This window comes from Paracoccidioides lutzii (genome assembly GCF_000150705.2).
Source record: "Paracoccidioides lutzii Pb01 unplaced genomic scaffold supercont2.23, whole genome shotgun sequence".
NCBI lineage: Eukaryota > Fungi > Ascomycota > Eurotiomycetes > Onygenales > Ajellomycetaceae > Paracoccidioides > Paracoccidioides lutzii.
Window position 1 is genome coordinate 249,500 of NW_015440969.1, and position 27,049 is coordinate 276,548.

The following is a 27,049-nucleotide window of genomic DNA, read 5'->3' on the forward strand; positions in this document are numbered from 1 at the left end:
TTTTTCTCTAGCCTTTGGTTCCTGGTAAAAAGAAATGGAAAGTAAAAAGCAAAACAACATGAAGCAACACGCGAGCAGGTGAAACCGCAAAGAAAAAGAAATAACGCGACCGTATAACCCACGCCATCCTTGAACCAATCCACCATATCCATCCCATCTAATATCACAATCCCAAGCAGACCTCCATGCCGTACCCCCCGCCCTTCGGTCTTCTCATGTAGCAGCTACAGTCCATTAATAGTTCACATTACCCGATCAACATGTCAAACGTCAAGAGATCCCACAGCATAACCCATGCACCCCACCTAACTCCAATTCAAAACGCGTGGGGCTCCCCTCCATACGGGACCCGCCTCTTCCTTCCAGTAATCCTATCCACAATCTCCTCAAACACCTCATCGTTTCCCTGGAAATCATAGATGTCGCGTTTCCGCCTCATCAGGGCCACCGGTGATGGTGATAAAATTCCATCCCCATTGCCAATGCCGCCGTGGCGATTATGATTGTGATTGCTAGTATTCTTGAGATCGCAAATGGCATCGTCGCGGCTCCGATTGTAGGCATCTAGCAACTGAATCCGTTGCGCGAGATCCACAAATTCCTTGTCCACATCAGCGTCTGCTTGAGCTTTACTCTTGATCATTCCTGATAGGGGCTGTGTGATCCCGTCGTGGGCGTTCTCGTTATTTGTATTACCTGCGGTACTGAGGGCTAGTATTTCATGGGGTGCAAGATTGAGCGGATTGAGGTTGGAGGCGGAGGAGGGTGATTGACTTATGTAGGGAAGTGCCATCGGTACGTGCACTGGCGGGATTGGCAAGGGGTCCAGAAGCTGGTATTGCTGTTCGCGGACTTTTTGTTCTTCATTCCACGCGTCCGGGCTGAAGGGCATGCGGATGCGGGGGTCATTCACTTCTTCGCCGTGATCATTATCACTACCATTCATCTGTGCTGGCTCAATGGAACTTTCTGGCTTGGATGAGTCGATCGACTCTGCCTCTGCTTCCTTAGCCGTGTCTGCATTATCATTCTCACCTTCCTCCGCCACAGAGGGTAACGGCATTCGACGAACGTCCTGCTTTTCTATATCCGAAAATGTTGGCGATCCAGCACGCTCGTGTGCCCGTCGTCATTCCTCCACGGATAAATTCTCCTCTCCTTCTTTTCATCCCTGCGCGCCAATATATCTTTTCCAGGCTGCTTCCCTGGGTAAAGAATCCGATGAATCTTATTCGGATACGGTTTATATGGCCACTCCATGGGCGTCTCAGGCACCTTTCGCCAATGCGTGAGTTTCGTGCATATACCGTCCTCGATGTTCTCGTCAGATACGACCTGGTGTTTCATGGAAAGGCGGGGATGCCAATCCTTCACTGCCCGTCGGTACAGTTTTTCGAATTCCTCCTTGTAGGTGGGGCTTGTGAACCATGCGTGCGAAACGGCGTCGTGCGCTGTCATCCGAGAGTTGTCGTCTAGAATGAGGAGGTTGCGAACGAAGTCTTTGGCGCGTCGTCCGACGTGCTGCCAGTCTTCCTCCTTTTCGAGGGTGCTCAGATCGCAGTTTAGTGCCATATCTTCGCTGTATTTTCCCGTCTCTGGATGTGTGAAGGGTGATCCCCCAGTTAAGAGGACCACAGTAAGACAACCCAGGGACCACATGTCGACTGCTTTAGTGTACCCAATTCCACAGCCAGGAGATGTCGATCGTGGGACCTCACTGAAATTCAGGGGGCAGTCAGTACGAGCACCCCATCTTGGTTATGTGCTCCCGCCAACCATCACTTACGGAGCTGTATATTCCAGTGTCCCCATCGAAGTCTTCATGCGACTGCTCTCGTTTTCGAGACGTCGAGCACAGCCAAAATCCGTCAAGACGACGCGCGCACCATCAGAAAGCGACGTCATCAAGACATTATCTGGTTTGATGTCGCGATGAACAACGTTATTTCTATGGAGATAACGTATCGCCAAGGCGATTTGACGCACTATTACCGCGGCCTCGAGATCGGATAGGTTAAATTGTTTAAACTCGAGGAACGAGAATAGGTCTCCTGCGGTGACCAGTTCTTGAAAGATGTAACTGTATGTCATGGATCAATAGTGTAACCCCGCACGTTTTGGTTTAGTGTTTTGGGAGAATTAGCTTACATGGTGTTCGAGCTCAGGAACACTTTCTCGAGGCATATGATATTTGGCTGTTGAGTGATAAGCGTCTTAATCAAAGCAATTATATAGGATCAGGGGTTTTCATACGTGGAATAGATCCTTCAAGATCTCCACCTCCCGCTTATAAACTTGAAGCTTTGACTTGACGTAGCTAGTCTCATTTCGTCGTTCAGCCCAGTCTTTGATTTTCTCGATCTCCTGCCAGGCATCGACATCCGCAGCAGGGCGCGGAACGTGCAATTCAGTACGTTTCTCAACTTCAATTTGGCTTAGCCGTCTCTTCAGGCTACCGATATCAATGATTTTGCAAGCTAGCTGCTTCCTGTGCTTTGTGCTTATGGCCATATGGACTCTTCCATATGCACCGCAGCCAAGGAGTCTATTTGTGATTCTGAACCTTCTTTCAAAGTGCTAGATTTGGCCAGTTAGCTGTTTTCCTTATTCATATCATCTTCTACTACCTGTATCGAGGAAATAATGGTAAGCGGGGAATAGAATGAGGGCAGCAAACCTGCATCTCTTTTTTCTGCACCTCACTAAACGGAATATCACGCTGCCTCTCTGTCCACGTCTGGAACGTGATAATCGTGTTTGGGGTCAATCCCAACCTATCTCCATCACTTAGCAGTACGCCAGCATCTCCTTTCTTGATATGCACCCCGTTCCACCGGGTCCCGTTTCTAGACATGTCTTGGGCGTATATGAGGGGCCCCACCTCTCCTGGATTCCCCTGGTCAAAGATGATAACGTAGATGCGGATATGTTTGTTGGAGACACCCAAGTCTCCTTCAAGCGCCAAGTTACTAGATACCCCAGTCGCGTCTACTGGTCAGTAAACACCCAAGTCTCCTCTACGCGAAATTTATCCGTTCGTTTGATGTTCTGGGCGCACCATAACTTGCTACTGCGGCCAATGATGATCTCCTGATCAGAGTAGACGTTGACACCTGTGCGTTGGCCTCATTGTTAGTGGGCATATCATTTTCAACTATACCCTCCAGGATGAGTTAGGAGTTAACGTACTGCCAGCTCCACCCCCTGAGGAGTTCCACACGTGCAAGATTCCCACATGGTTTGCTGAGTTGGGGAAAAAGGGGGTCTGCTGCACACTGGATGTGGCCATCCCTGCTGTTGAGAAGGAGGAACAGGCTTGGTTGGCAGTTCACACAACTAGGAGTTTCAGGGGTGATGAAACAAAAGCAGGATGTCAGATAAAAAGAGAGGATGGGGTTGTTGTATATGAGATACACAGGCCTAGATGAAGTTACAAGGAGGTAGACTTCATTCTGTCAAGATGATGGCAAATGGCGACTTTGATATGTGAAGGCATTTCTGACATTGAGGTTGTGAAAATCAGATATAGATAGGATGACAGATGAGGCTCAAGAAATCTTCTATAACTACATACAAACACAGACTCATCATCACAACCGCAACTCCACACATTATCGTTGAAACACTCAAAGAATAAACCCATGATCCATGTGTGTTCTGAATTGGATTCTGTCTTCAATCATTCATTTTTCCTGTAGTTACATTTCTAATGTTGGAGGTACTTAGGTTTGTGTCTCTGTCTATATAGAGCAAAGTGTTCATCTTCTTTGCCATCATTCTCAATATTAACCAACTTTGACCTCAAACATAAGGTCCACCCCATCATCGTTATTGAGAGCCAACACCAACTGAAAAAGTGTATCATTTGAAAAAATTCCGTGGACGATAAAGCGTGAAAATATATCCTAAGGAATGTTGAAGATCCGTTTCAAGGCTCCACAGAAGTTTGACATTGCAGAGCAATCGACCACCAAAAGTGTCCTGTGGTGAGCTCGCGCAAACTTGGTAATTTCTTAGTGAGAGCCGACGCAACTTTGCCCATGGAACCGCAACCTTTCCAAAATTGCTCACCATATTCATTTGATCAAGCCCGTACGCTGTCTGGTTTCACGTTTTGCAACCAAATGAGTTTCTGTCTGCTGTGTTTATACAGAAGAATGCAAACCTTTAGCAGAGCCTCTGCTCGTGCCACGCCAACGCCCATTAACTTATCTGCCTTAGGGGGGGGGGGGGGGGGGTGGAGTTTTACGGGTATGGATGTTGTTTGACATGCAATTATAACACGCTACGTAACCACCGAGCTATGGAACATGAAATGCTCTAGTTACCAAGATCATGCTAATATAGCTCAGGCGTTAAAGAGCGGGAGCTATCTCCGACTTCCCCACTAGTTAGTTAACTACGAATCCTTTGGGCAAAAACGGAAAAACTACCGTGTCAGCCTGTGGCACCAGTTGCCAATGACTTATTACCTGCATTTCCTCACTCCATTCCTTCCAATGCAACGACAATGGATTATAGTCATTGGCAGCCCTCTCTCCCCTGGAGAGGAGAAGTCAACCGGAAATGTTGATAGGGCAGTTGCTTGCCTCAGCCTCATCGTTTTTTTTTTTTTTTTTTTGGTGGGGGGTGGGGGGTAAAGAAATTACAACTCTTCACAACCTTCACTTTTGCACCCTTTTGTTGCGGCATCTAATATCCGCCAGAATCTTGTCTTGGCCATGCGTTAGAGGGACCGCGAAACGTCGGTGGAACTCGGCAGCAATGGACTCTTCACTTTTCTGGAGGGAGAACTATAAATGATCCATCTCTTAATACAGAGACAGGACACTGTCCTGTGAGCCATGGAGTTTCAGGGGCACTTTGGAGCAAGAGAATAACACCTCAGACAGGCGTGGGACACCTCAATCCACAACCACTGTAAGCCAGTAAATGATCGATATCACGGCATGGGTCTGCCACAGATGTAGATTCTCCAGGAAATTAATTCCGCTTCTAATTTGCGACTTTCCCAATACGCATTGTCCGGAAGATGACCGGGCGGTTCCAACCAAACAAATATTCTGCGTCGAGAGAATTTACAAGCAGAAATCAACAACCAAGAAAAAACTCCTTTCACAAAAAATCTACCACTCACAGCTCCCTCTCCGCCTGCATCCTCCGTATCCGCTCCTCTGCCGCCCTAGCCCTCCGCTCCCTCTCAAGCCTCGCCCTCATATCCGGCGTCATTCCCCTCAGCTCCTCCTCTCTCTTCTCCGCCCCCGTCTTCTCCAAAAGCCTCCGGCCGCCCGTTCCCATTCCTATCCTCCTCCTCCTCCCCTCCTCCACCGCCCTCTCCGCATCCTCCCTCTTCAGCCGCTCCGACTCCACCTTCCGCCTGCTCGCCTCCACCTCCGCAGCTGCCTGCCTCTCCCGCTCCGTCCGACCGTCCGCTTCCGCCTTGGATATCGGCGGTGGAACGTGAGCAGCGTCCCAGTCCCATTTTGACTCGCCAAGCTCGTGGCGGGCGACGCGGAAGGCGTCGCGGGTGGGTCTGTCGCCGGCTAGGTCGAAGGGGGGTTTTCCTTCGCCGTTTAGCTGGGTGGGGTCCATGTTTGCTTTTGCGAGAAGGGCGAGAACGGTTGCAGGGGAGTTGGAGCTAGCTGCTAGGTGGAGGGGGGTGGGGGTGTGGTGTGTGTGTTGGAAGGAGGAGGGGGGGAAAGTAAAGGTTGGGGGAATGGAGTTATTTGAGATGTAGGATATTAGTGTGGGAGCCTTGGAGCGGCGGATTAGTGCTTGGATCTGTGTGGTGTGGAGTAGTGCTGTTTCTTCTTCTTTGGAGATTGTAGGTTTTTGCTGTTGACTTTGTGGAGATGGTTTAGGCGAGCTGGACAATGGCTCGCGCTGTCTTTCAGCCTCGAGTGCAAGTGCTGCCTCGTCGACGTGGCTAACTTTCACTCGTGTTAATTCGGTGAAGGCTCTCATTAGTTCTCTCTGCGTGGCTCGTCGGGTGGTGAACGGAAATCCTCGAAGTCTCGGATCTGACTGTTTGATCACTTGTCCGTCATACGGCCCGAATATAATTCTCCGATTCGTGCTTCCCGTCGCCCTCACGAATAATAGCTGTGCTTCGTCGATCATTTCCTTCCAACTCCACAGTAACTGTCTTATTTCATTTTGCAGCGCGGCTTCATTGTATCGTCGGATCGATGCACCTGCAGACTGTGCGGCGCCATTTGCAGCATCAGAGGTAGATTGAGCTCCACCTTGTTTCCGCCTAGTTGTGTATCGATGGAATGTTTTATGGGCAATTACTCTTGCCTGCCGCTCTTCAATCCCACCGATGTTTTTATGTATCTCTGGCGCTAATGCCACTATCATGGCCGCAAAATGGCCTCCTCCAATCATACAAAGGAACAGATGCGGACTAGGATGTTGTCTTGGTTGGGTGTCTGGCTGTTCCAGCTGGGAAGCTTTGTTTGTCCAATGTGGCGATGCCTTATGTTGCTTGTTCTTCAGGGATTCCACAAAATGGTCCGGTTCCTCCAGTTCTATATTGCTGAAGAGCGCTCGATAAACACCAAAGGACGTACTGGGAGGCAGCAACGAGCTGTAAAACCACAGCAATGGATGTTTCCGCGATCTATTGACTTTCTTATCTACCATCTCCGCGGCTTCCGCAACAGAGGATATTTTGGCTTTCTTTTTCAGGAGAGCTGTGAGTGTGGTATCAGGAGTCCTTTGGCCCTCATCTCCCTCATCGTCGTCGGATGGAGATTCAGAGCCAGAAATAGATTCGTCCAGTTCTCCAACAGCCGCATGGAACTCGGCTTCATTTAACACCGGGGTCCCTCGTAATCGCGATTTCAAATTATATCTGTGATGGTCTGATTTTACGTGCTCCCTCTGCTCCTGGACGTTCTGGAACGAGACCTGGCAAAGCGAGCATGACGTAACGCTTGCGACTCCATCCTCCTTCTCTGCTTGCAGTGATCTGGGGCGTTCGGTCTGTCTGAGTGGAATGGGGGTTTGTACGCTGGTATTCTTAAGTGATAGAGAGGCAAGTAGCTCATCAGGAAGATCGAATACTGTATGGATAAAAAGTGAGAAGGGCACCTTCATTAATTTCTTCCCCCGGCTTCCGAAGGAACTGCAGAAGGTGGAAGCTCTTCTTACCGTATAAAGGTCGTTTCAGCAGGTCCTCTACCTTGTGGATATCTGCTGCCATACTAGAGCTTTTCTTCTCCCCCTGCTATTGTGCAGGAATGGTGCGTTTCGCAATGTCCTAGATATCACTTTCGCATATTGAAGGTCTACTTTTCACAAGGTTGCAGTTTATATAAAGTATCTTTAATAATCAATATGAGGGGAAACGTGACTGTGCGCTAGTCTGGTTTAGGTTAGCGCAACCACCACGGCGTCGCCGCCTTGTCAAGCCCGTCGGTGCTCGGCTTGCAGCACTACTACGAAAGACCTCCCAGGCAGGATTGGAACTCACCATAGAAAACATGCCAAAAGGGAGATGTCGATTCTTGTGTGTGGAGAATATTATTATTAATTGCTGCATTATGACTGCATGCAGTGTGCCCAAGGACAACCCCAGGATCTCAGTCATAGTGAGTCATTGTTTTGGATTCGCGAATAATCAGCGTTGTTGGGACCGCTTGGGCGCCAGGGTGGGGCTTTTCATCTGTGGGAGTCACAGCTGGTAATTCCCCACAGAGTGCTTTATTGTCATATCCGCAACCTGACTTTGGTGCTTGGAAATAATTAGACCTGTCAATCGGGAGGGAACTCCAGGCAAGATTGACAAAAGTCCATACTCTGTCACAGGATCACCCTCGGCAACTCTTCAGATGAATCGGTTGTTTGTTCTCGGGACAAGGGCCAGAAAGGAAACTTGGTCCTAGTCAGGTTCCGACCACTCCATATATTGAGACTCGACTACAGTAGAGTGAAATAGCAAAAATAAAACAATTGAATTCCAGTTCTTCATAACTTGATGATTGATAATTTGAGAGTTGATAGTCGATTGGTCTGTAACTAAGCCGAATGAATTCGGCTTCCGGCGTTGGGCTCAAGCTCCCGGTCTCGTGTGTGACAGTTCGCACTAGTCCCCTTTCGCCCTAGCCTGGACTGGGCGCTGCACGCTGCCTGAGTAAGCGGGGCGGCTGCGTGGGGTCAGAGCTTAAAAGCCAGGTGTACGACGTCTACATAACTACATCCCCGCATCCCCTTTTAAGTTTTGTCCTTTTCTCTCCGTATTGGCGGATGGAACAGCTCACTGCTGGCAATCTCCATTTCAGGTCTGCCGCCCATTGACCAGAAAATGGCTCAGAGTGGATTCCACCAAGTGGTCCTTACCGCTTTGTCGTCCTCCGGTAACGTCAGCTCCGCGTTACCTTCGGTTCTTGCCCGTCACCAGCCCTTCTGCGGCGATATTGAAGGATGGGGCCCTATAAGCCGCACACGATTTGATCTAACGCCCTGTTTCCTTGATGTCTGGGTGTCTCTCGTGGCCGTCTGGGGCCTGGTTATGGGCGCAGGGGCCATTTGGTTCCTGTTCACCAAGAGAACACCCCAAGCGGTGCAGAAGAACTGGCACTTCTATGCGAAATTGGTATGCTTGCTCTGGTCCCTAGAATGCTGTCGCAGTTGTCTCATATAATTGTAGTCTGTAATATGGGCTCTTATCCTCGTCACCGCCCTTCAAGGGACGCTCCAAGTCGAGACCCTCCCGAAGATATGGTTTGGAGATTTCAGATTCTGGACCACCATCCTTATCCTGTCGTCGCTGGGGGTTATATATACTGTACAATACTACGAGCACTGGAGAAGCCGTCAACCAAACGGTGTCGTGCTGTTCTACTGGCTGTTCTTGACCATCGTCTACGCTGTGAAGCTTAGGTCCCTCGTATCCCGGCAGTTATATCGCACTCAACTGCCTTATTTCGTCACTTTCGCCGTTGGCCTAGCTCTCGCGATAACTGAATTTGCGTTAGAATACCTTTTCAAAAAGAAACAGAGTGCATATGACGTGCTGGGAGACGAAGATGAATGCCCGTACGAATATGCAGATATCTTTTCGGTCTTGACCTTCTCCTGGATGACACCCTTAATGAAGGTCGGGTACAAGAATTTCCTCACTCAAGACGATTTGTGGAATTTGCGTCGAAGGGATACCACTCATGTTACGGGTGACGAGCTTGAGAAAACCTGGGCTCGTGAGTTGAAAAAGAAGAAGCCGTCGTTGTGGCGAGCTCTGTTTCGAGCATTTAGTGCCCCATATTTCCGCGGCGCTGTGATCAAATGCGGCAGTGACATTTTGGCTTTTGTTCAACCTCAGCTTCTCCGCCTCCTCATAACCTTCATTGATTCGTACCAAACGGAAAGCCCTCAGCCAGCTGCTCGGGGTGTAGCACTTGCGCTCGCTATGTTTGTTGTTTCTGTAAGCCAAACGGCCTGTCTTCATCAGTATTTCCAGAGAGCATTTGAGACTGGAATGCGCGTCAAGTCTGCTTTGACGTCCATGATTTACACGAAATCTCTAAGACTTTCGAACGAAGGTCGCGCCTCGAAAACTACTGGTGACATCGTCAACCATATGGCTGTTGACCAGCAGCGCCTTTCTGACCTTTGCCAATTTGGAATGCAGCTTTGGTCTGCTCCATTTCAAATTACTCTCTGCATGATATCTCTGTACCAACTTGTTGGCTTGAGTATGCTTGCTGGTATTGCAGCAATGGTACTTATGGTTCCACTGAACGGTCTAATTGCGAAAGTCATGAAAAACTTGCAAATCAAACAGATGAAAAACAAGGACCAGCGAACCAGATTAATGACCGAAATTCTAAATAATATGAAAAGCATCAAGCTTTATGCCTGGAATACTGCCTTCATGAACAAGCTAAACCATGTTCGAAATGACCTGGAGTTAAATACACTCAGAAAAATTGGCGCAACCCAATCTATCGCAAACTTTACGTGGTCTTCGACCCCGTTTCTGGTGTCCTGCTCCACATTCGCGGTGTTCGTTTTGACAAATGATAAACCCTTGACCACGGAGATTGTTTTTCCGGCATTGACCCTCTTCAATCTCCTCACGTTTCCCCTGTCTATTCTGCCTATGGTCATTACGTCCATCATTGAAGCTTCCGTTGCCGTGAATCGTCTCACGACATACTTTGCTAGTGAAGAATTGCAGAAAGATGCTGTCTCCTACGAGGATTCCGTTACACATCCCGGAGATGAGGCTGTACGAGTCCGAGATGCGACTTTTACATGGAACAAGCATCAAAGCGAAAATGCTCTTGAGAATATCGATTTCAGCGCCAGAAAAGGGGAGCTAAGTTGTATTATTGGCCGCGTGGGAGCGGGAAAGTCATCATTCCTTCAATCATTGTTGGGAAATCTATGGAAACTTCACGGAGAAGTAGTTGTACGAGGTCGCACTGCGTATGTCGCACAACAAGCTTGGGTTATGAATGCCAGTATCCGTGAAAATATCGTGTTTGGACATCGCTGGGATCCACGCTTCTATGAGTTGGCTGTAGAAGCTTGCGCCCTTCTCGACGACTTCAAAACCCTTCCTGACGGTGACCAGACTGAGGTGGGTGAACGTGGTATTTCTCTATCTGGTGGCCAAAAGGCCCGTTTAACACTAGCAAGAGCCGTGTACGCTCGTGCGGATGTATACATTTTGGACGACGTTCTATCAGCTGTGGATCAACATGTGGGGAGACATATCATTAATCGAGTGCTTGGTCGAAATGGTATACTATCGACTAAAACGAGGATTCTAGCAACCAATTCTATTCCTGTGCTAAAGGAGGCTGACTTTATTGCCTTACTGAGGAACGGAACTATTATTGAAAAAGGAACGTATGAACAGCTGTTAGCGATGAAGGGAGAGGTTGCCAGTCTTCTCAACTCCACCACAAGCGAAGAGGGTTCTGATTCCGATGACATCTCCCACGAAGACGAGGACGTTAAGAGTCCGGAAACACTAACAGTCCTTGACAATGATGATTCGGATCTGTCTGAAATCGAAGAGTCTCAGGAGAGACTGGGACCCCTTGCCCCTATCGGGAATGGCGGAGTCATCCGTCGGATGAGCACTTCAAGTTTGCGTCGTGCAAGCACTACGAGTTGGCATGGGCCGCGCAATTTCGTGGATGAAGAAGGTGCTCTCAAATCTAAACAGACAAAGGAGAAGTCTGAGCAAGGGAAAGTCAAGTGGAGTGTCTATGGGGAGTATGCGAAAACAAGCAACCTCTACGCGGTAGCTACTTATTTAACCGCGCTTCTGTTAGCGCAAACGGCGCAGGTTGCTGGTAGCTTTTGGTTGGAAAGATGGTCGGAGGCAAACAAAAAGGCGGCGAGGAATGCGCAGGTGGGGAAATATATTGGCATTTATTTCGCATTTGGGCTTGGATCTTCGGCGCTGGTTGTTCTGCAAACTTTGATTCTTTGGATATTTTGCTCTATTGAGGTATAATTTTCATGCTGGAGAATTTTTACGTTTTTTGCTCTATACATGACATCATTTTGCTAACCTTTTTTAGGCATCCCGAAAATTGCATGAGAGAATGGCGTATGCGATATTCAGGTCTCCTATGAGCTTTTTTGAAACTACCCCTTCTGGCCGGATTCTGAATCGTTTCTCAAGGTTCGTCTTTCCACTTCTCCTAGGAGCAATAGCATTGTTCGTTGCTAATCCAACTTAACTAGTGATATTTATCGAGTTGATGAAGTTTTATCCCGCACATTTAATATGGTAATAATTCCCTCTTTGCATTTATCATTGGAGATTTAATGCTAATCCACACCAAAGCTATTCGTCAATGTTGCTAGAGCAGCATATACCATGGTTGTCATCGCCGTTTCAACTCCCCTCTTCCTTATTATGATCATACCCCTTGGATTGGTGTATTTTAGCTACCAGAGGTATTACTTAAGTACTTCGCGCGAACTTAAAAGATTAGACAGCGTCAGCAAAAGTCCTATCTACGCTCATTTCCAGGAAACTCTCGGCGGTATTTCGACCATTCGGGCATTTAGGCAACAAGACAAATTTTCAAAGGAGAATGAATATCGGATGGATGCAAATATTCGAGCGTACTTCCCCTCCATCAGCGCCAACAGGTGGCTTGCTGTACGACTGGAGTTCATTGGCTCTGTGATTATTCTAGCAGCAGCTATGTTCCCAATTCTGTCAGTGGCTACTGGATCCAAATTATCTGCTGGCATGGTCGGTCTATCAATGTCATACGCGCTCCAAATTACGCAGTCTCTCAACTGGATTGTTCGGCAGACAGTCGAAGTGGAAACTAACATTGTCTCCGTCGAGAGAGTGTTGGAGTATGCAAACCTTCCCAACGAGGCTCCAGATGTCATTTTCAAAAAGCGACCCCAGATTGGCTGGCCCTCTCAGGGAGGCGTGCAATTCAAGAATTACAGCACCCGGTACCGTGAAGGTCTGGACCTTGTGCTTCAAGATATTAACCTTGACATTAAACCTCACGAAAAGATTGGTGTTGTTGGCCGAACAGGTGCAGGCAAAAGCTCGCTGACATTGGCTCTGTTCCGCATCATTGAAGCAACAGCAGGAAACATTAGGTGAGAGTTCTCGTAGCGATCTTCTGAATGGTCGGGACTTTGTATGCTGATATCTTTGTTCTAGCATCGACGGGTTGGACATCAGTACTATTGGCCTATTGGATTTGCGGGGTCGCCTGGCAATCATACCACAAGACGCGGTTTTGTTTGAAGGAACTGTTCGAGACAACCTCGACCCACGCCACGTCCATGATGACACCGAGCTATGGAGTGTGCTTGGTAAGCCTCCTCTCCAATCTTGGATAGTTGCCTGCTGACTGTCGATCAGGACACGCACGACTAAAGGACCACATCTCAAGTTTGCCTGGTCAACTTGACGCACAGATCCACGAAGGAGGTCAGTCGGACAATCATCCTGACCAATCAACTGTTATGTTGTGGGTTTAATCTTTGAGGCTAACGACCATATGTGCCTAATAGGGTCGAATCTAAGCCAAGGCCAACGACAGCTTATTTCATTAGCTCGAGCCTTGTTAACGCCAAGCAACATTCTCGTTCTTGATGAAGCCACTGTAAGCCATTGTTCTTCTGTCCGACAAAACGGCTAGAGAGCAACCACCAGTAATGGCCTTGAAAATTTAAACTTTTTTTGTCAATTTTCCTCTTTGGTCATCCCTGCGGTTCTGATTGTTCACTGACTTCTATCATTGCAGGCCGCTGTCGATGTGGAAACGGATGCACTGCTGCAGCAGATGCTTCGAAGTAGCATTTTCCGCGATCGAACCATCATCACAATCGCCCACCGCATCAACACCATCCTGGATAGCGATCGGATCGTCGTTCTGGACCATGGATCTGTTGTTGAGTTCGATACTCCGGACGCACTAATTCGGCGGGGCGGACAGTTCTACCATCTTGTTAAAGAGGCTGGGCTTCTTGAGGCTAATGTCCCAATCACCAATGATACCACCAGCACCACCAAGACGATACCAAGTCCATGAACAGGAAGAGATTTACGGAGTACCTTTTTTTTTTTTTTTTTTTTTTTTTTTTTTTTTCCATGCGTTATGGATCCTATAAATTTCCTTCCCTCTGCCACCCCAGGTAGTACAGCGATAGAAGCTGCGAGAGAAAAAAGAAACCGTGTACATGTATTTACCACCAAGCTAAAATAAACCGTTTCTTTCTACATGCTTCATGCCTCGCCATTTTGAACGTGAAATATCGTCCGATTTTCATTTTCCTTAACTTCTTTTTTTCTTTTCTTTTTCTAATATATATTGTTTACTTGGCTGTTTTCTTATATTCAAGTTTCTCTTAGTACGCCGCGGAAATCGGACCGACCAAGCTGTCGGGATGCTAGCCTCAACCAAAAGCCGTGAATAGAAAACCCCAAAAAAAATAAAAATAAATAAAAAATAAATAAAACGCCAAGGTCTTCAAAGGGGTCAAAGCGGCCTAAGACAAATGGTTTACCGGGGAGTATCAAGTTTATTCCGTTGTGTATGCAGCAGGGTTGGAGTGGATGACATGGGGCGTGCGACGATAAATCATCGAGAGGCTTTCCGCCACTGAAAAGAAGAGCAGGGTGCTCCGTTAGAGATAAATTGTTTCGCGCACCCCCTTTGATTTGCCCCACTTGATTTCGCGGCTTTACCCTCCCTCCCGGCCTCCCAGGATGCTTCTGGGCTTTTCGATCTTGCTCCCTCCCAGCACGGACTCCGTGCTCTGGTGCTGAAACGAAATGTAATTCGCTTTGCTTAGAGCTGGAACATCCACCCTTGATCCCGTCCGTGTCTCGGAATCTTTCTCCTGCAGCTAAAGGCCAATTCTCCACATGATGAAGATAACACCGGTTTGGAACGGGTTTCACTTCGATCACGCTAACTAGCCCTTAGTTCCCGGCGACCTTTTTATTATCAGATTGTCGCAGTTTTTGCCCGGAGCCGTTAGCGTCCAAATTCTGTGTCCGGGACGTTTTCAGTCGCTTGGAATCTGTTGAACGAGAAAATCAAGGCCCTTGAAATTTAACCATGCTGTTTTTGAAACCATTATCATGACTTTCCTTGAACCGTAGATTATTTATGCCGTCACAGCTAGCTACCCCACGCTACGTTATGTCCAGTTTGACACAGTAAGCCGGATCACACCCAATATCCATAACCCTGATTCCCAATAAATGGCATATATCCTAGGGCATGACTACTCCGTATTTGGACCTTCTAACCGCAATAATCGTGATATATGCATACCCCAGCTAGGAGGTTTACACAAAAGTTGTGCCCCAGAGAAAGCCTGCAGCATGCAGCAACCGGTGCTAAATAGGGCTACCACATAAATCCCGATACCCTAATCGAATGCCAAACCTTGGAAGGCGCAGGTATTGATTGAAAAAAATCTTGAGAGGAAACAGTGTCTGAAGCTGTGGTGGTGGGACAGGCAGGCCAAAGAATTGCATGGTCCACTAAAAGGGCCGTATCGTAGTTTAATCGATCCGCACGGTCACTGCAGTAAAATGTTCCCGAGGAAGACCGAGAATTAACATCCCGGACCCCTGGGCGCAGGGCCATATCCTTAAAACACCTTCTGTAAGCTGGTCCGCATTAGGATATTTTTTTTTCGAACCCTTGTTCCATTCCAAGAACCAACAGGATGGACAAGACAGGGTGGTCCCACCTGAACGTTTGGAGATCGAGGTTAACTAGCTTAGTTCAGTTGATTTATTTTGGAAAATATCTTCTTACTTCATCCGGCTGTGAGACGAGAATCAGGCGCTGTCCAGCGTAGGGATTCTACGGTTGTGAGATGTGGCGTGTATGCACTCTACCCCCTTATGCACTCCGTGTTTGGTTGCGCCCGGTTTGACTGGACATGGTGTTTCCTTTTCACTAGTAACAGGGTAATGAGTTGTGAAACCTGAAGGAGCTGGGTTTGTATGGGCTGCGAAAAGCGCTTGATCACGATGGGGTCTAGGAGAACGTTTGGTTTTGGCCCCGTTCCACGATTGAGAGGAAGGTAAAGGAAGAGAGAAAGGGGAAAGCGACAGATGGAGAGGGTCGCGACATGTTTGAATAGTGCATTTGGCTCATCAATTATACTCAAAAGTTAACGTGTGAGTATCTTGGTAAAGGCTGTGTTGTCGGGCGCTTAAGTGGCGTGTTCCTGGCTGTCTTGTGAAATTTTTCACATGAAACGAGAGGTCTCCTGTGGTGCAGGGTGACGGATATTTTGAAGCAATGTACTGCATCCATTCTCCATATTCGTAAATTGTTCCTTTCAAGTTGTTTTGAGTAACGCGGGTTGATGGGCATGTGGTTGTTTTATGCTCCTCTGATATTTCTACGGCGGTTATTTCGGCGAAGTGACAATTTGCCTTTAGGAGTGTCGCATTTGAAGACTGCACTATTTCTGTGGAGGCATTATCTTCAGCGTTCGTTTGACATGTTCGTATCGTCTCTCGAAGCCATCATGCGGCAAGCTTTGGGCCGATGAAGGTCAGAGTTTGGCATCTGTTATTAAACCTGTCAAAGGCTGCCATAAGTAACGTTATGGTTTGGTCGTTAACTAGGGGTCGCATCCCGTTGACTTCGCATCTTCAAGCAAGTCTCATCTTCAAGCAAGTCCAACAAGCCAGCTTTTGAATTGCGTCCAATGCTCTACATTCATCTCTCCTATTTGTTCGACAACTCTCGTTTATGGGATCCGGCGGAGACAAAGAAGTGCCGCTTGACTTTGTCCGCAAGTAATATTATAATCATGACATCCCTATGCGTTAGTGGGTAACTTGACGTCCCATATCTACACTATTAAGTGACGATAAACAATACACCTCTATTCGTTCGCTTCCTATCAATGAGTCGCAGGCCCTCGGTTTGACCTGCCGCGGCTAGACAAGATGCTGCCCGGACCAGACCTAACGAGCGGGAGGGCGCGTGGGAGACGGGAGGCCGACCATGGGCTTTTCTGTGGCATGAAATAACGCATTGGAGCAACTTAATGTTCCCTCTGTTAGCTGTCGCGCTCGCGGAAGGCTGCTCCCGCTTATCATCGGTCCAGAACACCTTTTAACGTTTGACAGTTGGTCCGCCGGTCCGCCACACATTAACTTGATGAGATCTCCACTGGACGATTGATCCTCTGGGGCTTCGATGTTAGTGGAACTGGTTCCTGCAATAGACGTGTTTTTCCGGCAGCAAACCAAGAAATATGCTGGGGAGGGATTCTGTGCTGCCAAGTTTGTCGAGGGCTATGACCTCCCAGCCCAGTTTGAATGTTACGGCTCGCTTCGACAAGCTATTCGTAGAATAAATAACATCCTGCAGGTTCATGCAGGTTCATGTCAGTCATTAACATTCATTTCAACTCAAACTCTAAGAGGAAAAGCTTGAGGCGCGGCCAACTCCGATGTTTAAACAGGATAAAGCGAGACATTATTGTGAAAGCTGTTTGCAGAATGCCTCTTCTTTAGCAACAATGGTCGCAGAATTGCTTTTCAACATCGGCTGGGGTGGCGAATATTTATGAGATTGTTTGACTGGAACAGTGATGGCTCTAGCTGTTAAAAATGTTGACGGTCAGGACTCAGGAGCTATTAGTCTGTCAACTGTCAACGCCACTTGCGCCGGACGCAAGGTATTGTCTTGCCACCTTTGGATTCCCGGTATTCTTTAACGGAGAGAGAGGAGAGTTAAGTGGGAGTGCGTTTTAAAGGCGAGAGCTTATCTTAACTGAAATAGACCATCGAGATGAATTTGCTCGATTCAACTGGAACAATTTTGCAACAGACATCCGCTGTGGAAGCTACTCAAACTGATGGCGAATCATGATGGGCTCTGGGTTGGTATTCTCTAAAATCCTAGCTGTAGGTTTGGTGGAAGACGAGGTTCTGGTCATGCAGGCACTATTACATCTCTCACCTGAGTTGCGGAATGCCCCGCACAATCTCGGCAAGGAGATGGTAAACCTGGTTGTCTGGGGACATCACGTCGTATTAAGCAAGAATCATCCTGTCCGTGTGCTTGGATGAAATATCTCGATGGAGATAAATTTTGCTCCACCTTTACCATCGCCATTTCATAAGCTCGGAGATTCAGCCCGTATAAGGTTTTGAAAATAGTCTCATTGCCAATCCAATCAGCATAAAGGATGAACCGCATCAATTGTGGCAGAAATACAGAGCCACGCAGGTTGAAGAAATTTTCCCATGCCGACCGAAGCTCGATAAAGAGAAGCTTCCAGAAGTCCTGAATTATTACCCATGCATGGACTCATGCCTGGGCCGATCATCAAACCAAGTTTTTAGATCTTTGAATTCCATGCTGCTAGATCACAGTCTCTCCGTTCTCCTGGAATAGACAGCCTGCAGCACCAGCCAAGGTGCGAGGTAGCTTTTCGAGCGACAAGGCCAAACACATGATTATTATTCACAGGTCGGGAATGCCGCTGCGAGATGGAAACAAACCCCTTGAGCATATTCCTTTCAGTTCCCATCGCGTTGATATTAAAAACTTTTCAATGCTCTCTAAGCATCCAATAATTGAATGTCACTCTCTTCCAACGTACATGCAACACGCATATTGTTTTTTCCCTTCAGCTTGCCTTCTGCTGTGAAAATCCCGTTCGAGGCACAAAGCCTCAAAAGGCATTGCCATTCCGCGCATTCCGTTTCCGTAAAAAGAGACCTGAGTTAGCCGATTATTACTCCAGAGACTAATCAAGATTTATCTTCCAGTTTCCACATTTTGATGCAATGGGAGCGAATTAGTATGCACATTCTCCTCCACTGACCTCCAATGTTTAGAAATTTTCCAGCCGAAATGAAGTGGGCTCAAGTCAGTAGACCTTTTAGTTTTAGTGAATAGTTATCGCACGGTTGATTAGGTAAGAAAACACTTTAATTCGCATAATCGCATATATCATTTATGAGGACGTCAAGTATAGAAGATCCGTGAGACTCAGAATTGAACCGTTAGATCTCGTTTGGCCCTTTTGGCCCATTTTTTTTTCTCTAAAGGAGACATGATATTGGAAAGGAACTAGAGAACCTACTTTCCAAGATCTTGAAAGGTCCAATCCACAAAATCTTTGCATGACAGGTAACGAGGTGTCATTCAGCGTAATTTTGCGATGCTGGCCTCTCTGCACTCCATTATTGAGCACCAAATGAACGACTTCTTCAACCCCTCACAACGCGGGATGTGTCTCGGTGGTGGGAGGCAAGCGAGATTACAATCCGATCAGGGTTATAAAGGTAATCTGTTTTGCAAGTTCTCAACTCGCCGGAGAATCAATGCAGGGAGTGGAGGATCTCTCCTGCAATCTTCGTATGCAGGAAGAGCGGACAATATAGAGTTGCAGGGGCCTCAGTAATGAAGGAGAGCCGGGGGCTGTCAGAGAAGCTCCCTCCCGCATTTCCGGACCATGATCTTCAGACAGCCTTCATTTCTCGGGTTTGCCTATATTTTCCCCTCTCACGATCAATAGAAGACCATCTCGGATTGTCTGAAACAATCCGCGGACGGTCACGCTGCCAGGATGCCGGCTGATCGCGCGGAGTGGCTTGAATAACTCATTCCTTAGTATACATAGCAGCAGCAGGGGACGGATGGGAGCAAAGTAGTAATCCAATTATCCCAGAGGGTTGATGTGAAGTAAAAATTGACGCTGCTGAAGTTTGGATGCGGTTTGGATAGAGTGGAGAGGGAGTGTGTGGGAGTGAATTGGACCTCCTTAAGTTTGTCAAACGTGCAGGCTCCAACAACCTCCATCTACAAACAGCCGTGATTATTCTTCGTGACAACAACAGGGACAGCAGGGACAGCAGGGACAGCAGGGACCAGAAGGTGGGCAACTCCGGGTTTCTGTCATGTCCAGGATGCCAAAGAAGTATCTTGGCCAGACAACGTGCAGGAAGTCTGTTTCACTATGCTGCTTCGGATGCCAGCTTGCCATCTCACACTTTCTTTGTGCATTCATGTTACGTTCAGCGGCAGTGTATGTGCTAAATCGATGATATCCTGACAAGGAGGGAAATCGGGCCAACCCAGCTAATCATGCAATAATACAGGTGCCTTGGCATCGACAGAATCAGGGGTAGGCTCCCAAAATGTGCCATCTCCGATTCATCATTGACCCGGATTGTCGGGATGGCTCTCGTGTGGGTCCCCGTAAGGACAAGGGGCTTCAGATATAGGAAGGGAAGCCCTCTAGCTTGAGCAGGCTTTTCCCCCACGTAAGAACTAACAATCATGGTCGGAACAAGCCTAGAGGCCACCCGCTCTGGGTGAAGCACCCCGTGGGCAAATGCTGTGTCTAATCCTGATACAGACTTTTTGAGACAGACCTCATAACTACTTTTCTCGGGGGACAATCAATAAGATCGCTCGTCACTACTATATGAGATGGCGGCGCACACGAGAGGGTTGGAGTTTCTGGGATGGATCAACGAACGGACAGGCATATCATATTATCTTGTGGACCTTCCAGACGTGCGGTAACCTTCCCTAAGAATATATGCATACTCCATTGGCTCCCCCATGTTACGAGCGTGAGCCACGTTTTTATTTCAACGGACAACAAAACTTTTATGTGCTGAAGAGGCTGAGGTTGTCAAACTTCCCCTGTTATGTATGCCAAGGGATAGCGGGTGGTTAAGTTGGCGCCACATGCGGAATATGCCCATTCAACAAAGCGCCCGGCCCCACAACCCAAGTTCCCGCGATCTAACCTTGCAGATTATGGATGTGCCAATAATGTGTCAACGTTATTAGAGATGCTGCCCCAGAGTAAGAGGCTGCGTTCGAGAGCCTTGGCCACAGCACTGCAGAGGAGAAACAAGCAGCAGCGGGCCAACGGCCTCGTAATCCTGGGGCGGACACGGGGGTGGGAGAAGGATCTAGATTTTCGTTGCCCTTGAGCATTTTGATCTAGCTCTCGATAGCTTCTGCGTGATGTTGTTCTGTCGAAGATCTCGTGTGTTTGGCAACCAACAGAGAATGAAGTCTGTGAATAATCTTTTGCATTATCGAACAGGGATTTCAGGATCCTTGTTCTAACGAGCTCTCAAACTATTTGGGAAATTTTCTAAGTTCTTCAAATGGGTGCTCCGTGATTGAAGACCAGAACCTCCAAAATCCTCGGGATAAACATCTCTTCCAAGAAGACGATGGAAGCCGTCCGGAAACATATAAATGGAAATGATACCCGACGACAGTGCGTCATCAACTTCATAATAGTCAAAAAGAGGAGCCCTAAGCCACAGTTCAGGGGACTGCAGTCCACAATCTTGGGTTCCCAAGACAGTGCTTCCGATTCCTCATCGAGGGCAGGGATCTTATTCTTTCCGCTTTCTTTTACCCTGTCTTCAAGGGGACTCCTCCGTATTATCATGAATAATAATATTACTATTGACAGTGACGATCAGTCCTCAAGCTACCGCACGGGCCCTATCGCATTGTGGTCCATCTCCGTCTCTTGGTGACTTCTCGCGAATCATGGTTGTTACCAAAATAGTCTGATCATCCCATTGCCTGTCGCCGTTGGTTTGATTCCACCTCGAGAAAATAACAAGCCACTGGAGGCTTGGCTGTACACTTCTCGGATTCACCCTGCAGGTGGAGGGGGTAGTCGACCCGGGGGGATGAAGCAGCCTACCGTGCATCCAGCTCATCCACTTGCCCACTTCAATAGCTGCTCCCAGGACACCATTGCTGGTTTTGAACAACAGCCACTACCTTGCTGATCATCAAGTTCCTGCCCTCCTTTAATATTCTGCCAGTGAACAAAATGAAACATGCATTGGACATATTATTTATCTGTTCATCCCATCCCCAACCTCCCGTGTTCTGGTTTTCTTTATTCATTTTGAAGACAACCGCGAGAAAAGCGTTAGGTGGTTGCCTAGCAACTTTATCTGCATCTACCATTACGTCTTTCTTTTGACAGACAACAGAGACGCATTTACATCGCCATACCGATATTTCTGAAAAGGTGATCTTGTCACAGCCTTTCATTTAGTGACCTGGTTTCGTCGTTTCATATTTTATTGGGAGCTCTTGTCGATTATTCATACCTTATTTTGTCATATCTGTTATCTTCAAAGCTACTTTATATCCTGTGTCGTCTCCCAACAATCCTTAAAACCCGAATCCTAATTAGACCTTATCAAAACATTGCGCCACTATTCAGGATCAGATACCCGCCTGGGGCTTGACGGCGTACATTGAGAAATTGTTTGGTCGCTATTCTATCTATATGTGCTGCAGGTTTAAAGACAATTCCATTATAAATTTGGCTTCCGACATCTCAGTATCATGGCGGTCAAACTTGTGGCTAGCAGCCCTCCGGGATCCCCATCCGAGCCTCACAATTACTGTCGCCAATCGACCGGAGGAGATCAATCTCGGGAATCATCACCCGTATGTTGTGATAACATGTTACTCTTCATGATGATGCGAAACAACTAACAGAATAAAGGATAATCTCATGATTGAATCCCGCTGTGCACTTAATATTCCATACCAGCAATACGCTTTAGCATATCTCGATCCGTCCGGGAATGTTCAGTATGAACTCTCTCCATCCATACAAAAGTATCGGGGCGAATTATTTTGTCCCGAGTTTGAAGATCGATTTTTACGACATACAAATCAATCATCGTTGGCTGGTGCGTATCCCCAATAAGGTTTGAATCGAACGATGTCTTAGTATAATACAGGCCCAAATTCTATATATCACTCGAAATCAAAGAGGGCTCAATATCTATCTCCCCTGAGTCCCATGCCTCCGCAAAAACGCCAACGACTGGAGGATGCAATAAATGGAGTGTCTGTCGGCAATGATGACAAGAAATCCGAAAACCAGCGTGCACAAGGCATTTGGATGTCAGTCGGAAATGAGAAAGAGATGCTGGCCTTTTATTCAGAATTCTTCAAAGCCTTCCAGCAGATCAATTGTCGCCAAATTGCAAAAGCATATATCAAGTTCATTGAGCCTCGAAAACAGGCAAAGCACCCATACAATGGTGGAAGGGCTGGTCCAGGAGACACAAGGGACCCTGAGAAAACTAAGCCAGACTGGTGGCCTCCTGGCGTGATTCATAAAGAGCCAGATCATCTGAAAAAGATTCGTGAGAGCCCCCCCCCCCCCCCCCCCCCCTAGCTCTTTTTCTGTTATTTTTCTTTTGGAAGCTTATTAGGGATAGCTCGGGGGAACCCCCTTATTTATATATTTCGGAATTTGCGCAAATCTCATGGGATCCCTGCCCAAAAACTCAAAGGTGCTGGGGCAAAAACACAAAACCAGTGTAGAACGGGTGAAAAGCAGCTATTCTGATGAATATATCGAGTGAGGGAAATAGAAGAGCATATGAAAGGGGAGAGATAGGTTAGTCGGGTACACCTCCTCTTAACGCTTATTCGTTTATCCCATCTAATAGTACGCTGCGCATTATATCAGATGCCGATCATATAATTTACGTTCCTCAGGAAGGAAAAACGAATCCCGGCACGAGGGAGGGCTCTGAGACAGCGTCTGAATCTGATCAGCAGAGCTACTCTGCAGGCGCTGACAATTGCCTCCGAGGAACTGCATCAGAGCTTGCGGATGTGAATGAGAATGATGGAAGCTTACAAATCCCGCCTCAGACATTCCCTGAACAGAACAGGACCGTCCCAATTTTTGCTCACGACAGGAACAGTCTCCTTCCATTATCCATGCCAGTCGCCTTTGAACCGCGAACCCCAAGCGCTTTCTCTCCAATGGGAATTAAACCAGACTATGAAGAATTTACACCTATAGACACAACTCCCAGATCAAGTGACGGGATACCAAATGGGTCTAACGTCAGCTATCTTCACGGATTGACCCATTCCCCAAACGAAAGCCAATATATGAATCCAAGGAACTTCAGCCCAGAAGCTCAAAACGGAGGAAATTATGGCTCTTGGTCAGCAACATCTTTCCAACAACCTATATTTAGCCCAGTTGATTATGGAAACGGGGGTGCTGGGATGATACCTCAGCACTATATGCCTCAGTCAATTCCAATGATTTTGCCTTCGCATGGACCTTTACCTCTTCGAGAAGTCCACGGAGCAGCTACATATCCTCTGATCGATGGCATACCTGTATTTTCTTCCTCCATTTCGACAGGATCCTTTAGACATCCCCATGTGATGGCTCCGCCGCGTCATCCCGCTGATGAAGAGGGGGAATAAATTAAATAATCTTCTCCCTTAGGTTTGACCACGCGTGTCTCTCCAATAGATTGTCATAACATCTATTTTCCTTGGTAACCCTGGCCTATTCTTCCGTTTCCTGGAGCTTTCACTGTTAATCTTTCCCCCCCTTTTTTTCTCTAGGTTTTGTCTGGGTTTCTCCTTTCTTTTCCTTGTTTATATGTCTCTTTAGCGACTTATCTAGTATCCATCGACAAGCATCGATAGTAACAATTATTAGGCGGCGATCTGCTTTAAGTCAACAAAAAAGGTCCCATGAGACTGGGGTTTTATTTTGCAAATTTGACTCGGTTCTCTATTTTTTCTGGTGCGCTCGCTGCATTTCAATATCCTTGCCTATTTTCTCATTTTATACATGCATTTTCACTGCACCACCCCCCACCAAAGCTCTCTCGAAGAAAGCCCTGAACTTACCATTTCCTCCAGAGATACCATCAGCTTTATGTAAATTTCAAGCGAGACGCAAACCAAAAAGTTCAACGCAAGGAAAAGAAAAATTGTTCGTTACCTTCCAAATATCTGCTCGTTCCCAGTCTATTCGCGCTTGCGCAAATCGTTTCTGACACTCCTTCGGTGGAATTTCGTTTCCATGTGTGAAACTGCGGCCGGCGAGCTCGCTGCAACCCAAAAAAATTATTCACCAAAAACGCCACAAATTTATCTTTGTTTTTTATATTTTTTATTTTATTTTATTTTATTTTATTTTATTTTTTTTTTTTGGGGGGGGGGGGGGGGCTTCAGTTCTTCTGAATTCGGAAATTTCGGCCTCCACGCATGTTAGTTTATTTTTGTACGTAGGTTAGTAGCCGTAAGCCATAGCTTAGTATGGGGGTAAATACTAATGATCTGTGGTTATTAAAAGCTGCGAGAAATTCGTAGAGATTAGTATATAGGAGAGTTCGAAAACCCGTGATTATTCACCACTAATTGAATTCAATGCTACTCTTATTTCATAGTTATAGCCTGGAAGCATCACCTCTCATCAAAATATAGGTATCACCTTGTGGAGTTTGAAATCACTCATCTTGCATATGATTTAATCAATATAAAAATCATGCAAAAAAGAAATCTCAATGACTAACAACGTTAAATATTTACCTACAAGATGCAGAAATAGAACTATAAGTATATTACTTTCACCTTTAATAGGAGATTAAAGTTTATAATCTATTTTTTATGACTATAGCTTTTAGAAGTCAAAAAGAAACTAGTTTCAAATAATTGCAAAGCTGCAAAAATAGCTATTACTTGTTTTTTAATATAAAATAATCTTTAAAAATAAAGTAATTTATACAGATTTTGAATGTTACTTCGGCTATTCACTTTGAATTCATAAACTCTTACTATCAGAAAATGAAGAATTAATAGTTAACAAAAAAGAAAATCTTTATAATTATAAATTAATTAATTAATTTTTTAAATCTTACTGTAGAATTTAATTAAAATTAAAAATATTGAAATAGAATATAATATAATGTTTACAACTTACTAAAACTATATAATAAAATCTACATTTGAATAAATTTAATTAAACAAAATAAAATCAATACAATTAGATCTATAATATCAAAAATCTTCTAACTAGTAATAGTAATGTTTTTATAAAATGATTTATTACTATTGATAATATCTATTACTCAATAATATATTAATACCTACAGGTTGAACTTTAAATATTAAAAAATTAATAAAGTAAAAAAGTAAAGAAAAATTCAGTAATAAAGAAAATTGTAAAAAATGTTTTGAAATAGTTATTTGAAAAAAACATTAAAAGATTTAAGTGATAGTAATAAAGTTATTTAAAAATCAAACATATCATCTAGCCCACATCAAATGACACCTGATTGATACTTTCGGGTACTTTTAGTTAAAGTAGCTGTGGGTCTACCTCATATATAAATTGCCACTATTTCTAGGCTGGGCTGGAAGTCATATATTACATGTTCTAGAATTAATCGCTTATTAATATCTTTATAAGGTTTGATATAGTTTTCTTTGTTGAATGAGTATTTTCAACACTAGATTTTCCTGTACAATTAACTTCTGTATTATTAATTTTTATTTATTGACTTGTCATAGTCATTGACTATATAAATATAAGAAAAAATAATATAAATAAGAATATAATTATCTAAGTTTGTATTTTTTTCTGAAATGAGGTTTTTATAGCCTGGTTAAATCACTATCTTTGTAAAATAAAAGCTAAATTTTAAATTTAATAATTAAATCTATAGTGAATTAAGAAACTACATCTTCATAAAGTAGAAAATTAGCTATTCTCCTTTATATAATTAATATAATCATCTTATGTTAGAGGGATTATTTGGTAATTCTTTAATATTTTAAATAAATCTTTCCACTATATAATTTGTAAAATATTTCTAGTAAGGCTTGATATGAATTTTAAAAATTTTACATTTCTCTGAAAATATTAAAATCATAAACTTTAACTATATTAGAATAACCATATAACTATGTAAACTAATGATAAAATTTAATCTTTAAGATTATCATCATAATTAAATGTTAATATTTTTGTGCACTGATGATCTCATTTTTATATAACAAATTTACAATTAGTTAACCAACTAACTAGTTAACTAATTAAATTAGAAGTTCATCTTTATCGATAGTTATAATCACTGGCTCTGTGAACAAGTACTTGCCTAGTGTTTAATGATTCAATGAGTGAATATGAAATCTATGATCACAGACAAAGACTGATGAAGTCTTTAGAGGGCTGCAAGCATGCCAAGCATACCAAATTAATACGCTGCGATTAATTGATATTAGCGCTGAGATTTCCTAGTAGCTCTGCCTGTTATTTCTAATCAAGGTTGCCACCAATTTATTTATTTCTATTTTCCCTTAATATTTCATTGATTTTTGTACGTTAATTTAGCAAGCGTAAAGCCATTGCTTAGCAGCAAAAACGAATGATCCGTGGCTATAGAAGCGGGTGAAATTCATAAGAGATTAAAATATAGGATACTTCGAAAAACCGTTAATATGCACAAATTGGATTCAAACGCTTATTCTCGTTTCATGCTCTGTCTGAGCCTTGGCCCTTTATCTCTAATTAATGCATAATTCACTTAAGTTAACTTTTTCGAGAAAATCTTTGAAAATGTATACAACAATCCGATTACCCTCACTTTCATCCCAAACACCAAATCATCCACCGTCCCGGATCTAGTTTCCCCAAAATATCATTTCCCCAAATGCTTACCCTCCCCCAATTTGTTAAATTTGGAAATTTGAAACAAACAACCAAT

The 27,049-nt window shown here is 45.3% G+C and overlaps 7 protein-coding genes across 7 annotated transcripts; 3 read left to right on the forward strand and 4 right to left on the reverse strand.

Annotated features, from left to right (window-relative positions):
• Positions 1-316: 316 nt before the first annotated feature.
• Positions 317-1,063, reverse strand: PAAG_12374 (hypothetical protein; the record flags this gene model as incomplete). Its single annotated transcript, XM_002790722.2, has 1 exon — positions 317-1,063. One exon carries the CDS (start codon positions 1,061-1,063, stop codon positions 317-319), a length of 747 nt encoding a protein of 248 aa, XP_002790768.2.
• Positions 1,064-1,083: 20 nt separating this feature from the next.
• Positions 1,084-3,289, reverse strand: PAAG_12375 (CAMK protein kinase; the record flags this gene model as incomplete). The annotated part of the gene is made up of 7 exons (XM_015847872.1): positions 1,084-1,717; positions 1,787-2,080; positions 2,149-2,195; positions 2,254-2,577; positions 2,678-2,969; positions 3,059-3,113; positions 3,190-3,289. The coding sequence occupies 7 exons, from the start codon at positions 3,287-3,289 to the stop codon at positions 1,084-1,086; spliced, it is 1,746 nt and encodes a 581-aa protein (XP_015702515.1).
• Positions 3,290-5,133: 1,844 nt separating this feature from the next.
• On the reverse strand, positions 5,134-7,207 carry PAAG_07307 (ankyrin repeat-containing protein; the record flags this gene model as incomplete). Its single annotated transcript, XM_002790724.2, has 2 exons — positions 5,134-7,067; positions 7,156-7,207. The coding sequence occupies 2 exons, from the start codon at positions 7,205-7,207 to the stop codon at positions 5,134-5,136; spliced, it is 1,986 nt and encodes a 661-aa protein (XP_002790770.2).
• A 1,101-nt stretch (positions 7,208-8,308) lies between these two features.
• On the forward strand, positions 8,309-13,538 carry PAAG_07308 (metal resistance protein YCF1; the record flags this gene model as incomplete). Its single annotated transcript, XM_002790725.1, has 8 exons — positions 8,309-8,599; positions 8,654-11,470; positions 11,544-11,647; positions 11,710-11,755; positions 11,813-12,597; positions 12,662-12,816; positions 13,018-13,109; positions 13,251-13,538. The coding sequence occupies 8 exons, from the start codon at positions 8,309-8,311 to the stop codon at positions 13,536-13,538; spliced, it is 4,578 nt and encodes a 1,525-aa protein (XP_002790771.1).
• A 2,912-nt stretch (positions 13,539-16,450) lies between these two features.
• Positions 16,451-16,865, reverse strand: PAAG_07310 (hypothetical protein; the record flags this gene model as incomplete). Its single annotated transcript, XM_015846196.1, has 2 exons — positions 16,451-16,674; positions 16,736-16,865. 2 exons carry the CDS (start codon positions 16,863-16,865, stop codon positions 16,451-16,453), a joined length of 354 nt encoding a protein of 117 aa, XP_015700631.1.
• A 3,072-nt stretch (positions 16,866-19,937) lies between these two features.
• PAAG_12376 (hypothetical protein) lies at positions 19,938-20,452 on the forward strand (the record flags this gene model as incomplete). Its single annotated transcript, XM_015847873.1, has 2 exons — positions 19,938-20,024; positions 20,180-20,452. 2 exons carry the CDS (start codon positions 19,938-19,940, stop codon positions 20,450-20,452), a joined length of 360 nt encoding a protein of 119 aa, XP_015702516.1.
• Positions 20,453-21,848: 1,396 nt separating this feature from the next.
• On the forward strand, positions 21,849-23,753 carry PAAG_12377 (hypothetical protein; the record flags this gene model as incomplete). Its single annotated transcript, XM_015847874.1, has 4 exons — positions 21,849-21,953; positions 22,012-22,201; positions 22,253-22,663; positions 22,993-23,753. 4 exons carry the CDS (start codon positions 21,849-21,851, stop codon positions 23,751-23,753), a joined length of 1,467 nt encoding a protein of 488 aa, XP_015702517.1.
• Between the last annotated feature and the right edge of the window lie 3,296 nt (positions 23,754-27,049).